Here is a 12,785-nt window from a genome sequence, read left to right as displayed (position 1 = left end):
AATATCTCCACAGCCAAGATAAATGCTGGCAATGCCCGTGTCAGAGACACTCCCAGCCCTCTCCACGCTGGTCATCTTTGTAGAAGCCCCCAGCGGAGGTGAGGGAGGCTTCAGAGTGGGACACCGGACCTGGCTGTGTCACCATGGAACTGAGAATCTCCGTTTCTTTAGCTCCTTTGTGCCCTTCTCAACACTTCTGGCAACTGTGACAGGTTCTCTTTCTTTGTTCAGAGACTGCTCTGCTAATAGGCCTGCCTCCTTCCCATGAAAGACCACGTTGTGAGGTGGCATTGTAACCAAATTACACGAGAGGGAGACTTTTCATTTTCATTCCTAAAATTAAACTCTCTGGTGTGTACTAGCATAACAGAAATAGAAACGCTGGCTGGAAGGGGCCTGCTCAGTGGTGATCGAGTTACCACCGCTTTCAAACAGGTTTGCTGAACCACAGGCCATGGACAGGCAGTTTCAGGTACCTTTCCCGATTCTGGAAACTGCTTGAAAATGTTGGTCTCATGAGGCAGATAGTGGTTGGGCACAGTGGCTCATACCTGTAATCTCAGCACCTTGGAAGGCCAAGGTGGGAAGATGTCTTGAGGCAGGGAGTTTCAGACCAGTCTGGGCAACACAGTGAGACCCCTTCTCTATAAAAAATTTAAAAATTACATGTGTATAGTAGTGTGTGCCTATAGGACCAGATACTTGGGAGGGTGAGGAGGAAGGATCTTGAGCCCAGGAGCTCAATGTTGCAGTGAGCTATGATCGTGCCACTGCACTCCAGCATGGATGATAGAGTGAGACCCTATCTCTAAAAAAAAAAACTCAAAAAAAATCTGGAAGACCTCTGGGGCATAAAGATATAGTGCTTTATAAGTTTCCAAGTAGCATTGTTCCAGAGCATTGGAACAAAGGGAAAAGATTTCTGAACAGAACATCTGACAGATGTGCTCAGTTAACTCTGGAGCTGCAGCAAACTGCTTCAAGTCCCCAGTCCTCTTCTGAGTTATGTGTGAATAGGAACTGATGTCTTAAAAGGTATCACTATCTGTACTAAAATCATCAGGTAAGTATCTATATTATCCATGTACAGGTATTTTCTAGTTGAATAAAACTTTTTCCTTGAAGATGTAGTAGCTAAACATACATATTGGCTGCAGCTGGATTAAATTGTACTGTGACCTTCAAAAGAAGGACAAGCAAATGAGTATAAAGATCCAATTTGAACTGAGGCCAAAAAATCAAAATTTCAATTTTAAAACCACTAGTGTAACTATTTGTTCCCCTACCCACCCATCTATGGTTCACTCTCAACAGAAAGGCCCTCTCCCACCACATTCTGTTAAGCCTAAGTTTTCACACAAGTGTGGGTATTTTTGTGTAGATAAAAAACTTGAATTCTCATATATTTCAGAAATTTGTCAGGGAGAAGATCCTATATGTATGTATTATGTTACGTACCATTTCCTAAAAATGGGACTAGATTAACAAATTTTATATCTTAGCTGGCAAAGCAGGACCAATGTCCCAATGTTAATTTATAAGACAAGTGTGGCAAAAAACGAATTTGACAATAAGATAAAAACATATTTAGTATCTTTATTACACTGAATGGCATTATACCTCAGTGATCCTTGTAGGTATGACATGATTAAAGGAAGCACTGTGCGTACACCAGAAAGAACTCTGAGTAGGCCTACATTTAAATCCATCCCCAGTCAGCTGCCTGACTGGAACGATATTCCTTTAACTTCCACAAACCCAACATGCCCTGGCTAAAAAAGAAAATTATCCTATGTGATATATAAGGTTCCATCCAGCTCTGCAAATCTGTGCCTTTATTTATTCAGAGTAAGCTTGTGTTTATTTGTAAGTATATACATAAAATAGATTTTTCCCCTTTTTATTTTGACACAAAATTTCTTAAAACCACAACTTCACATCATATTGGGTCTGTTAGTTAAAAATGCCTACTCATGTTATTGTGAGGGTTTCTACTTCGTTGGATTTAAAACTTAATAAATTTTCATAGATAGCAGGTATATTTATATAACAATCTTCATTTGGGGCTCATGTCACATAAAATATACATATAGTGGAATTGACCTTTGTGAGGCATTTTAGCATTATGTGTTATATATAGGATTATATACAATTTTGGAGGTATTTTAAATTTTGATCTTTAAAAAATGTTCATATTAATTTCTGTGCTCAGGAGAGACTATCCTAAATTCAAATGATCTTTAACTACTATTTGTACCAACTTTGAAAAGGCATTATCTTCTCAATAACACCTAGCAATAATACTGGATTTTCCAAAAATAATGAGATTGGTTTTCACTTAGGATATCTTTGAAATGTTATGTTCACATACTAGATTTAAAATATATCTCAGTGATCCTTGTAGGATATTATAGAGACCATAGCAGAGTTAACTTTGCTCAGGTGTAAGACATGGGTCCAAACTGTTATTTATACCTGGACCCACAGAATGTAAGAGCTGGGAAGAACCTTGTCATTTACAAGTAAAGAAACTGAGGCTTCTGCACTTGAATAGAGAGAAGTCCACCAGCATTTATTATACCAAACTTATTTATTTTTAAATATATATATTGCTTGGATGGGTTCAGTGGCTCACACCTATAATCTCACTGCTGTGGAAAGCGGAGGTAGGTGGATGACACGAGCTCAGAAGTTCAAGACCAGCCTGAGCAAAAGTGGGAACCCGTCACTACTAAAAATGTAAAAAGTAGCTGGCGTTGTGATGAGCATCCGTATTTGCAGTTACTCCAGAGGCTGAGGCAAGAGGATAGCTTGAGCCCAGGAGTTTGCAGTTGCTGTGAGCTGGGATGCCCAGGCACTTTAGCCTGGGACAACAGAGTAAGACTCTCTCAAAAACAAAAAACAAACAAACAAACAAAAAAGGATAAATATATATATACACACACATATACGTATATATATACACATATATATCACACATATATATTGCTAGGGCAAAGTTGTGACTTTCTATTCATTACACAAAATGTTATATAAAGAACAAAAGTAAGTGTTAAGGAATATTTCTTTCTCCAGGGCAATACTTTAAATGCTTTATAAAATTAGTCTAAACCGGCAAAAAACCTGGCCACAGCCAAGTATATCAAATATCACAGGTATTGGATATACGTGAGATTCCAATTGCCAGTTATATTCTTATTCCTCTTTATTCAAAGACATACTTTAATAAATTTGGGAATAAAAAGGAATTCCTTCTAATTAAGGCACAGTGAATGTGCTCTTTTAATGAAAATCAAGTGTACAAAAATTGAAACTAATTTATGCAGGAATGCCAGCTTATCTCTTTGAATTGACCTTGTAAATCAGCTAACATCATGGAGTCAGAAATAGTTTCTGTAGGTGATCAGACGTTATTTGAAACACCAGCAACACATATGAGTAAGCTGCACCGGTAGATGCTTCTGTGCTATCCAGCCCACGTCTCAGCCTTCCATGAAGATGCCCTTCACCATTTTCAGTGATCTGAGATCCAATTACATTCCATCCTGGAGTCTCATCTACTATCTGTGTTCATGTGAGTTTCTGTTTATAGGAGTAGCTGCAACTGGTGGTTTTATTGACTCTATCTTATTTTTAAATTAAAAAAAAAAAACACTACCCAACATAGAAATTTAACAGAAATATTGTTTTGGAACTGAGAAGATCTATTGTATTCTTTGTACATGTCCAATAGCATGTTTCAAACAACAGATTTTCTTTGCATTAAAGTACTTTGGCAATAAATAGTTGTTTAACTAAAACTAAAACTTTGTTTTCTCATTTCTAACATCCCTGAAATCAGCAAGAATATGATATGGTGTAATTAACAACATCTTTTTTTTCTTTTATAGTGGTATAGTACCTCTACAATGATGTATATAACATTTAAGATTCAATAAAATATAATCTTGATGAGCCATTTTGTGGCAGGGGGAAAAACCCCAAAATGAATCACAACAAAATGAATCAAAAAAAAATAACCTTCCTTGATAGCAAAGTAGCAATGCAATTAAAAGCACATAACTGAATAACTGAAGTTGTTTTGTCTCACCGCCTCTTAACTATGCGAGTACCATGTATTTAAACACACAGACATATTTCAAGGATGGTGGAGGGCTCTTCTGATTTTCTTTCAAGACTACTACAATTCACTTTTGCAGATTTAAAAAATTAATCCTGTAATCATTTTCACATTTCTCATGCCTCTCTTTAAAATAAGATGGCATGCCTGCCTGTACTTCCATGTTTGATGTCAGCCTCACTTTCCTCTCAGAGAGAAATGAAGAAACATCATTTTTTTTTTCTATTTCTTTTCTTCTACATTCCCAGATGCCTGAGAGATGATATAACCCTATTTAATTAACTATATTTTTTTTCAGTTTTTTGGTAACAAGGAAGAAGTTGGGAGTTTTCAGTCAAAGGCCCTACCAAGCACTGACTGTCAATCATATAAAAGACAAAAAGGCAATAAATAAATAGAATAAAATTAAATTAAATTTTTAAAAAGGGAAGTTAAATGAAAAAATTAGTAGTAGTATTTTATTTCATGACACAATCTCCTCGTCATGAAGTTTCACATACGGACAGTGTGAGGAAAGTGGCAAATACAGTAATCTCTTCTAATCCCTGGGTTCAGTGACCTGTGGTCAAATGCAGTCCAAAAATATTACATGGAAAATTCCAGAAATAAACAATTCATAAGTGTTACAATTCAAGCCATTCTGACAAGCATGATGAACTCTCTCACTGTTCTACTCTGTCCTGCCCGTCCATGCTGTCTGCACTTCCTGCCTGTCAGTGGTCACTTAGCAGTTGTCTCGGTTATCAGATCAACTATCACGGTATCGCAGGGCCTATGTTTAAGTAATCCCTATTTTACTTAATAAAGCTTTACTAACAATAACTTAATTATTAGTTATTGTTGTTAATATTTTACTATGCCAAATTAAAAAATTAAACTTTATCATACAAATGTACATATAGGAGAAAAGATATTATAGATAAGGTCAGTACTGCCTGCAGTTTCAAGCACCCACTTGTGATCTTGGAACATATGTCCTGTGAAAGGGAAGCCTACTGTAGATTCATTTCATTTCATCTCATGATTACTGGGTAGATTGTCAGTGGCATCCACTATCCCACTTCTGGCACCACTTGTCAGGATCTGCTTCTGACACCGCTTGTCAGGGCCCGGGACTGGCCAGGTCTCGGGCCCAGCTTAGGTAGGTTTTGGACGCGGACCACTAAGCTACCTTGCTCAGGAACAGTTACTCTTAGGTGCTTGAGGGCTATCTACTTAAGCTGGGGCAGGGGGAGAGAGAGAGAGAGTCTTAGAGAGAGTAAAGCAGTCTTCTTAGAACAGATAGATCTTAGTCTTTGGCAGAGCTTGGTAATCTTCAGCAGAGAGACGCCGTGCTGGCATTCTGCAGGCAGGAGAGGAGACAGAGTAAGTAGATCTGTGATAGAATGCACATGCCTCTTGACTGCCTTCTCCTCCAGCCTAATCTAAGGCTGAGCTCGTGCGTCTCAACACCACAGGTGTAGAGACTGCCAATTCACCAATGCTCTCATCTCACGAGCTCACTCATGCTTGTTAGAACCAAATCTCTCTCCATGCCCTTTTCACCAAGGTGTTCCATTACAGGTATTTCCTATAACTCTGACTCCTCCTAGCCATAAGGTATACGGGCTGCTATAGTAGATTGTTGGCCAATGCCATAAAGAAAAAGGCATTCTTAGACACAGTATTTGAAAGCTCAAATCATCATTAATAGCAAAAGTAGTTTAAAACCAAAACAAGATTAAAGACCTGTAATGTCCTCCCAAAGGGTCTTGGCATTGATGTTCCAATCTCTTCTCCTAAAATATAACCAATTTTTGTCTTTTTATTTAAACTACTGTTTGAGGTATAATATTCCCTTAATCTTTTATAAAACAGAATTAATTGCCAGAATGTGGGACGAACCCTAGTGACTAATTAGAAAACTTCTTTTTGTAAAACATTAAAACACAGTTTTTCAAAATAACCACCCCCCAGACCAACAAGTTAGCCCACAAAAATGATTCTATAACTGAAAAACATGGCAAGACATTAAACATACCAGAAAAGGTACCACTTAATATTCACAAAGAAGTCCCAGAGTAAAATCTGTCAATTACTGTCAGCACATGGTTGCATTGAAGGAGTTCAATTATATCACAAAGAATTTTAGAAAGTCTGGATTTTGTTAAAATGTGACACCTTCAAGCTGCCTACGCTATGACTAGTTCATAAATTAGCCAATTTCCAACTTAAATAAGAGTACCGTCCCGACACCCCCCCACTACATGCACAAAGCACGTGAGCAGCACTATTCAGAGTGTCTTCACTTTACTACGTCTCTTCATTTCCTCTTTCTCCTTTGTTCTTCCTTCCCCAATTACTTCACATTCTTATTTCAGACATCTGCATCCTTCAGTATAACACTTAGAAATCTGAATAATACGATGGCCATCATGGAACATAACCACACTCTACATTGATGAATGACTATTTGCGAAATGATGTCTGTCATTTAAAGGAGCAAATGTAACTGAGATTTTAAATTCCAAATAAAATGCTACAACTCAAATGACACTGACTAGCTATGAGCTTCTGGAAGTCACCCACCTGGGGCAGCATGCGATTTTCTTCCTCCAGCTGTCTTACTCTTGCCTCCAGCTGCCTAACATAGGACAAGGTTGATTCTAAAATTAAAAAGAAAGAACTCACATTATACACACAGGTCTCGTTTGGTGCACTGTCAGGACATTTCTGGCTTGATTTATTCAAATTGGGTAGAGATTTGGTTGGTCATTTAAAAAAGAATTAAACAATCCTCCCCCTAAAACATCAGAACACAGAAACTGTTGAAATTACAAACAGTTTTGAATGATTTGACAGTATTAAGAAGACTTAGAAAAATTGACAAGTGATGAGATCGCAGGTTTTGTACACCAACCAGCCCTCAGAACATTAAGCATTGTAAAGACAATTATTCCATCTTTTGTCCTTATTTTGTTCATTTTCAGTTTTCAACGAATTGGCCCACACATAAGACTGTTTTGTAATTTTAACTATAATCAAAATAAACTACAAGGCCTTATTAAAAAATAGAAAATAAAACAAAATGGCAAATATCCAGTTCCCTTTATTTTCCCAATAAATATTTCAAGTCTTAAGAGAACATTTTTTCTTCTTTTATACCTATAGATATTAAGACGACATAAAATCCATAGAAAAGCTGTGAAAGCACTAAATATTTAGAGTCAGGCTGAATTTTGATTTTAGCTAAGCGGGATGGGAGGCAGACCCAACTTTTCCTCAAATCTTTAGGTAAGCCAGGGGCAGACCAGAAATTGATTCTTGTTTTCAATTCTTGACAAGCTCAGGTGTGTGCTCAAAACCCAGAGTCAGCATTATGTTTACTCTTCTCTACTGAAACTCTACTGAAACTCTAAAATTTATAACTATAGGTCAGGAAGAGGGTCAGACATGAAGGCAAGCTGAGTTTCAATTTTGGGAACAATCTGATAGGAACCTAAGGGAAAATATTCAAGTACATTATTTGGTAAATGGTAGCAATTCATTTATTACACAAGAACATATTTCAGGTACAGTGAAAGGTACGTGGTATCACAATAGAATTCCTCCAGAGCAGATTTCCATAGTTAATATGAAAGCACAGAATCTCTTTAGGGTTCATGCTCTCAGTCTCAGAAACACAAAGAGCAAGAGGCAAGATGGTAATGCGTTTAACAGGCAAATATTTACTGCCCCTAACCGTTTGAGTTTGGGATGGATATTGATTTAAACCAATACTCTGATCTGAAATCCTCATGGAAACTCTGTATTATTCTCATGTGAAAATTCTTTATACGAACCCAATTCCATTTTTGTGACCTCCAAAGAAATAAGTTAACATTTTATTTTCTAAAATATGTGTCAGTCCTTAACTCACAAACACAATTAAGCTCATCTCTGACCAGGTTACCGCATACCTATTTTCATAAATTATTTGCAGAAAGGCCCATCACTGACATAACACATTGAGCGACCGACCTCTCACCAATGCTCAAAATGAGCATTCCTCATACAAGACAACAGAAACACAGGTAAAGAGAACCGAAGACGTTTGCTAGAGATACTCTCTCATTTTTTTTTTAGTTCAATAAAATGTTAAAACTCAGCTTTATGAACTCTTCCAAAGAGGAAAAATGTATACAGCATAAACAAATAGCAAGACTATTGATTTTGTGAGTCTGCCTTACTCTAGCAAATGAAAGTAAGTGATTTGCAGATCATCAAGACGTGAATGCAGATTGCTTGATTTATAGAGTTTTTCAAACCCTGCTTTCTGCTCTAGAAAAACAATCATTTGATAAGGGTCATTCAAGTGAAAAATTGATCAGCAATATTCTATTTAAACCATGAAAACATAAAATTCTTTTCTCCTTTGTTCATAATTGATGCCTTATCTTTTCTGCCCCATACTGTGCGGTCTCTAAGGCTGTGATGTATAAAGCAGCTGAAAAGACTCCAGACAGAGTGATTCAGGTGATATTTGAAAAATGCCACTGAATGGAATTTGTTTTAATTTAGGGACTATCTTTAGTCTCTTTAATCTATTTCTCTCTTCTTTTCATCTTTACAGTTTACATATCTGATGCTTTCACTAAGTCTCAAGTTACAGAAGACTTATGTTAGTTCAGGAGAAAAGGGGGGGAGTTCTTCAGTTTGGGAAATATTCTCTTCCTCCTATTTTTAAAGTTGAATTTGGGCTTGAACATCAAGTCCAAATATTCATTCCAAAGCATGCATTGCAAATATGGGCCAGGATAGGAGGAGATAGGAAATTTTTTTTTTTTTTTTTTTGCAGTTTTTGGCCAGGGCTGGGTTTGAACCTGCCACCTTCAGCATATGGGGCCGGTGCCCTACTCCTTTGAGCCACAAGTGCCACTCTGAGATAGGAAGTATTTTTAAACAGGTAATATAATGAAAAAAATTAGCTTTACAGTGAGAGGTAAGAAAAGTTTTGAGTTTTCATTCAACAAACACTGTGTCACTGAGTTTTGTCAGACACTGTTCTAGAGTTGGGGTGAAAAGAAGGCCAGTTATTGTAAATCTTTTTTTTTTTTTTTGAATGAGTTCTCAATTTAAGTAGAAGGTGGAAGCAGTAATTCTTTTTTATTAATTAAGTCATTCGTACATAGATCATAAATACATTTATGCCATTATAGTATTCAATGGCATTATAATAATCAATCAAATGGCATTCAATAATCAATCAAATGGTTAATTATTTGTACAAATTGGGATGCTTACATAGCCTTCATCACTTACACCCAATTACAGGATTAAGACATTTATGCTCTACACCTGGTAGATCCAACTTGTACTTGCAATATGCTCCATAGGAGTGGTCCCCCTACCAACCCTCCCTCTATCAACCCACCCCCCTCCTTTCCTATCTCCTCCACCAAAATAATCCAATGTACTCAGTACTACTGTGAAACCAATTTATAATCACTCACATTTGCATATGAAACATGAAATACAACTATAGCCTAGGATAAAAGAGGGGGTTATTGTAAATCTTAACAAACTTTTCAGAATACAAGTTGTCTTTTACAAGAACAAGTCCATGTGCTGAGGTCTACAATCCTGTTAATGGTTTCAGGCTCTTAGGTTTTGCTGTAATTAACAATTAATGAATACTTCAAATAAAAAAAAATTGAATGGGGAAGGAAGAATCTGATCTGCATGCATAAAAGTACTCATGTTTTATTTTGTTTTGTTCAATAGATAAACTGATTATACCATCCTTTAACAAAGTAGAATAGGCAAATATGTCTCTGGAATATATCAGCATAGGGTCCCTGAATCCTTGCAGGAAGAGCCAGCTGGGGAGTACCAAAACCACCCAATCTTCCAATTGCGACATAAGAAAAACGAAACTAGCCAGGTGTGGTGGCTCACGCCTATAATCCTAACACTCTGGGAGGCTGACACAGGTAGATTGCCTGAGCTCAGGAGTTCAAGACCAGCCTGAGCCAGAGCGAGAGCCCATCTCCAAAAATAGCCTGGTGTTGTTGCAGGCACTGTAGTCCCAGCTATTCCGAACGCTGCGGCAAGGGGGTAGCTTGAACCCAACAGTTTGAGGTTTCTGTGAGCTATAAGGCCACAGCACTCTACTGATAGTGACAGAGTAAGACTACATCTCAAAAAAATAAATAAGTAAAAATAAAAACAAAAAAAACTGAAATATTTGTTTTCTTCATAAGCCCCTGGGATTTTAAGGTTTATTTGTTATTATACCATTAGTCAACTGAGCCTCGCTAGTAGTATATAACCAATAATAGGATAAAAAAATTTAACTATTTTTAAATGAAACAGAATAGGATATAGTATAAGAAATATCACATTTTAGGGCAGTGCCTATGGCTCAAAGGAGTAGTGCACCAGCCCCAAATACCAGAGGTGGCAGATTCAAACCCAGCCCTGGCCAAAAACTGCAAAAAAAAAAAAAAAAAGAAAGAAAAGAAAAAGAAATACCACACTTTAAAAAAAGTCACATCACACTCCAACTCTCCATGTCCCAGTTATAGTTGATCACTAGAAAAAAAAATTGGCTGAATATTTTTATGGTATAAGAAAGCAAGCTGAGAAGCCTCCTGAGTGCCGGAACATATTTCACCACATCTGCTCGAACCTCTTCCCCGTACGTGTAGAGTGTGCGTTTTCCTTCCTTCTTCCTTTCCAAAGGATGTCAACTCTAAACTAAGCTGGTCTCCCATTACACAGAGACAACATGACGCACAGCTGTACGCTGACTGACCTGGAGACCTGTCTGGCAAGAACTGGCATTCCTTTTGTCACACAGTGATAACCAGAACACTGCATTAGAAGATGCTGTAATTTCAATAGGCCATTGCATTTTTTACCAGGGGCTGACAGCTTTGTAAGACTGAGATTCCAGAATGCCATTTTGGCTTTCAGACCTCTGAGAAAGAGGCTCCAAAACATCCAAAAAAAAAACAAAAAAAAAAAAAACAAATTCTCTGCTATAAACTACACAGATATTAATATAGACAATGGATTAAAGAAGCCCCTCTATTCAAGGAACCTAAAACTAATTGGGGGGAAATAAGAGGAAGAAAGTGAAAACCATTAAGGTAATATCCACTTCAGACCCGAATTCTATGAAACAGGAGTCAAGAGAAAGATCAATATTGGCCGTATTTCTTATGGAGGAGAAACTCGAGTTTAAAATGGAGCCACAAAATTTTGATAGGCCAGAGAGGTATGACTGGGGCCACTGGGTGGACAGGGTCACAAACCAAGAATGATCTTGCTGCAAACAGAGGAGGAGGAAAGGAATCACAGACAGGACACAGAGAAAGGAACACACAGGCAGTGGAGCAAAAGGAGGAAAGGCCAGGGTGCGCCCACGGGCACAGACCTGGAAAATGAGATGTCAAATCACAGTAATCCCAATGGCAATTTGCTTACCTCCCCCCAAAGTATTTCATTTCTCTCCCTCCCTCACGCGAAACTTGTGGACAAAAAGGCATCGGAAAAGCAAGGTGAAGCAAATAATATTGATGCAAAAATCCAATGACATTCTCACAACGTTCTTTGGGTAAATTTCAAGCATATTCTCAAAGTGGAAACCACATCTCTTCCTGCATCTCACTTTCCTCTGACCCTAAATGTAAAAGTTCACAAATGTAAAAAATATGAATAAGAATTCCACAAATTCTACATCTTCTGAATGATTCCAGAGTTAGAAGTGAAAGGCATCTTAAAGACTTCTAGTTCAATTTGTCCCTCAAACGGCTGACTTATTCTGCAGATGAGTCAACTAAAGTCCAGAGAGTAGTGAAGTCGGCCCCCAAACTGGTGATTAGGCAAATATATTCACACAATTTTGTTTTAATAGCTGGGTAGCATAGTGATTCTCAGCTTGGATCTTTTAATAATCACGTTATGTCAAGCTTCTTACATACATAAATATTAAGTTATCCGTTCTTGATGGATTTAACTCTACAATAACTTGATATTTTTCTTAGATAATATCATTCACTTGATTTTGCTTTAAATAACCTGAAACACATTCAATCATACAAAGGAGCTCAATCTTTTCCTCTGTTAGTTTAAAAACACTCTGGTCAAAACATTAAACCCTCTGCACTTCCCTTTGGTGTCTAAAGCAATGTTTCTCTCTCTACAGAAATATTCGTCCTTAAAATCATCCATGAATTACTCCCATTACTATACATAAAAGGCTTATTATTGGTAGTTGCAACTGTCTTAAGATTTATCAAACTTCTGAGTGGTTTTGATTAGTGTTGTCACATCTCTAAAATGTCAGGGCAGAAAATAAAATCTGCTAATGGTCCTTTCTAACACAAACCATAGCATTTTAAGAGTGTATGGGAGAAAAATCATTTAGAAGACTATGGTGGCCATGAGTTCTCTCCAAAACTCATGTTGAAGTCTAATTGCCATTGTAACAGTATTAAGTGGTGAGACCTTTAAAAGGTGATTGGGCCCTGAAGGTGCTACCTTCATGGGTGGGCTGGGTGCCCTTATAAAGGGATCAGTTTCACCCCCTGGTACCCTCTTGCCCTTCTGCTGTCAGCCACGGGATGATGAGCCCATCTATTTCTACTCATTAGAAATGACCCCGTCGGTGGTATTCTGTCAGTGCAACACAAAATGGACT

General features: G+C 37.5%; 1 protein-coding gene across 1 annotated transcript in view; it reads right to left on the bottom strand.

Annotated features, from left to right (window-relative positions):
- The window catches only part of CCDC85A (coiled-coil domain containing 85A), a 183,200-nt gene that overhangs the window by 32,376 nt on the left and 138,039 nt on the right, over positions 1 to 12,785 (bottom strand). Inside the window, exon 4 of the mRNA XM_023512067.1 lies at positions 6,689 to 6,765. Coding sequence (XP_023367835.1) covers positions 6,689 to 6,765 — 77 coding nt within the window. The remainder of the gene's footprint in view (positions 1 to 6,688; positions 6,766 to 12,785) is intronic.

Source organism: Otolemur garnettii, unplaced genomic scaffold (genome assembly GCF_000181295.1).
Source record: "Otolemur garnettii isolate 467f Iridium unplaced genomic scaffold, OtoGar3 scaffold00024, whole genome shotgun sequence".
Classification (NCBI taxonomy): domain Eukaryota; kingdom Metazoa; phylum Chordata; class Mammalia; order Primates; family Galagidae; genus Otolemur; species Otolemur garnettii.
This window is presented reverse-complemented; position numbering and strand designations above follow the sequence as displayed.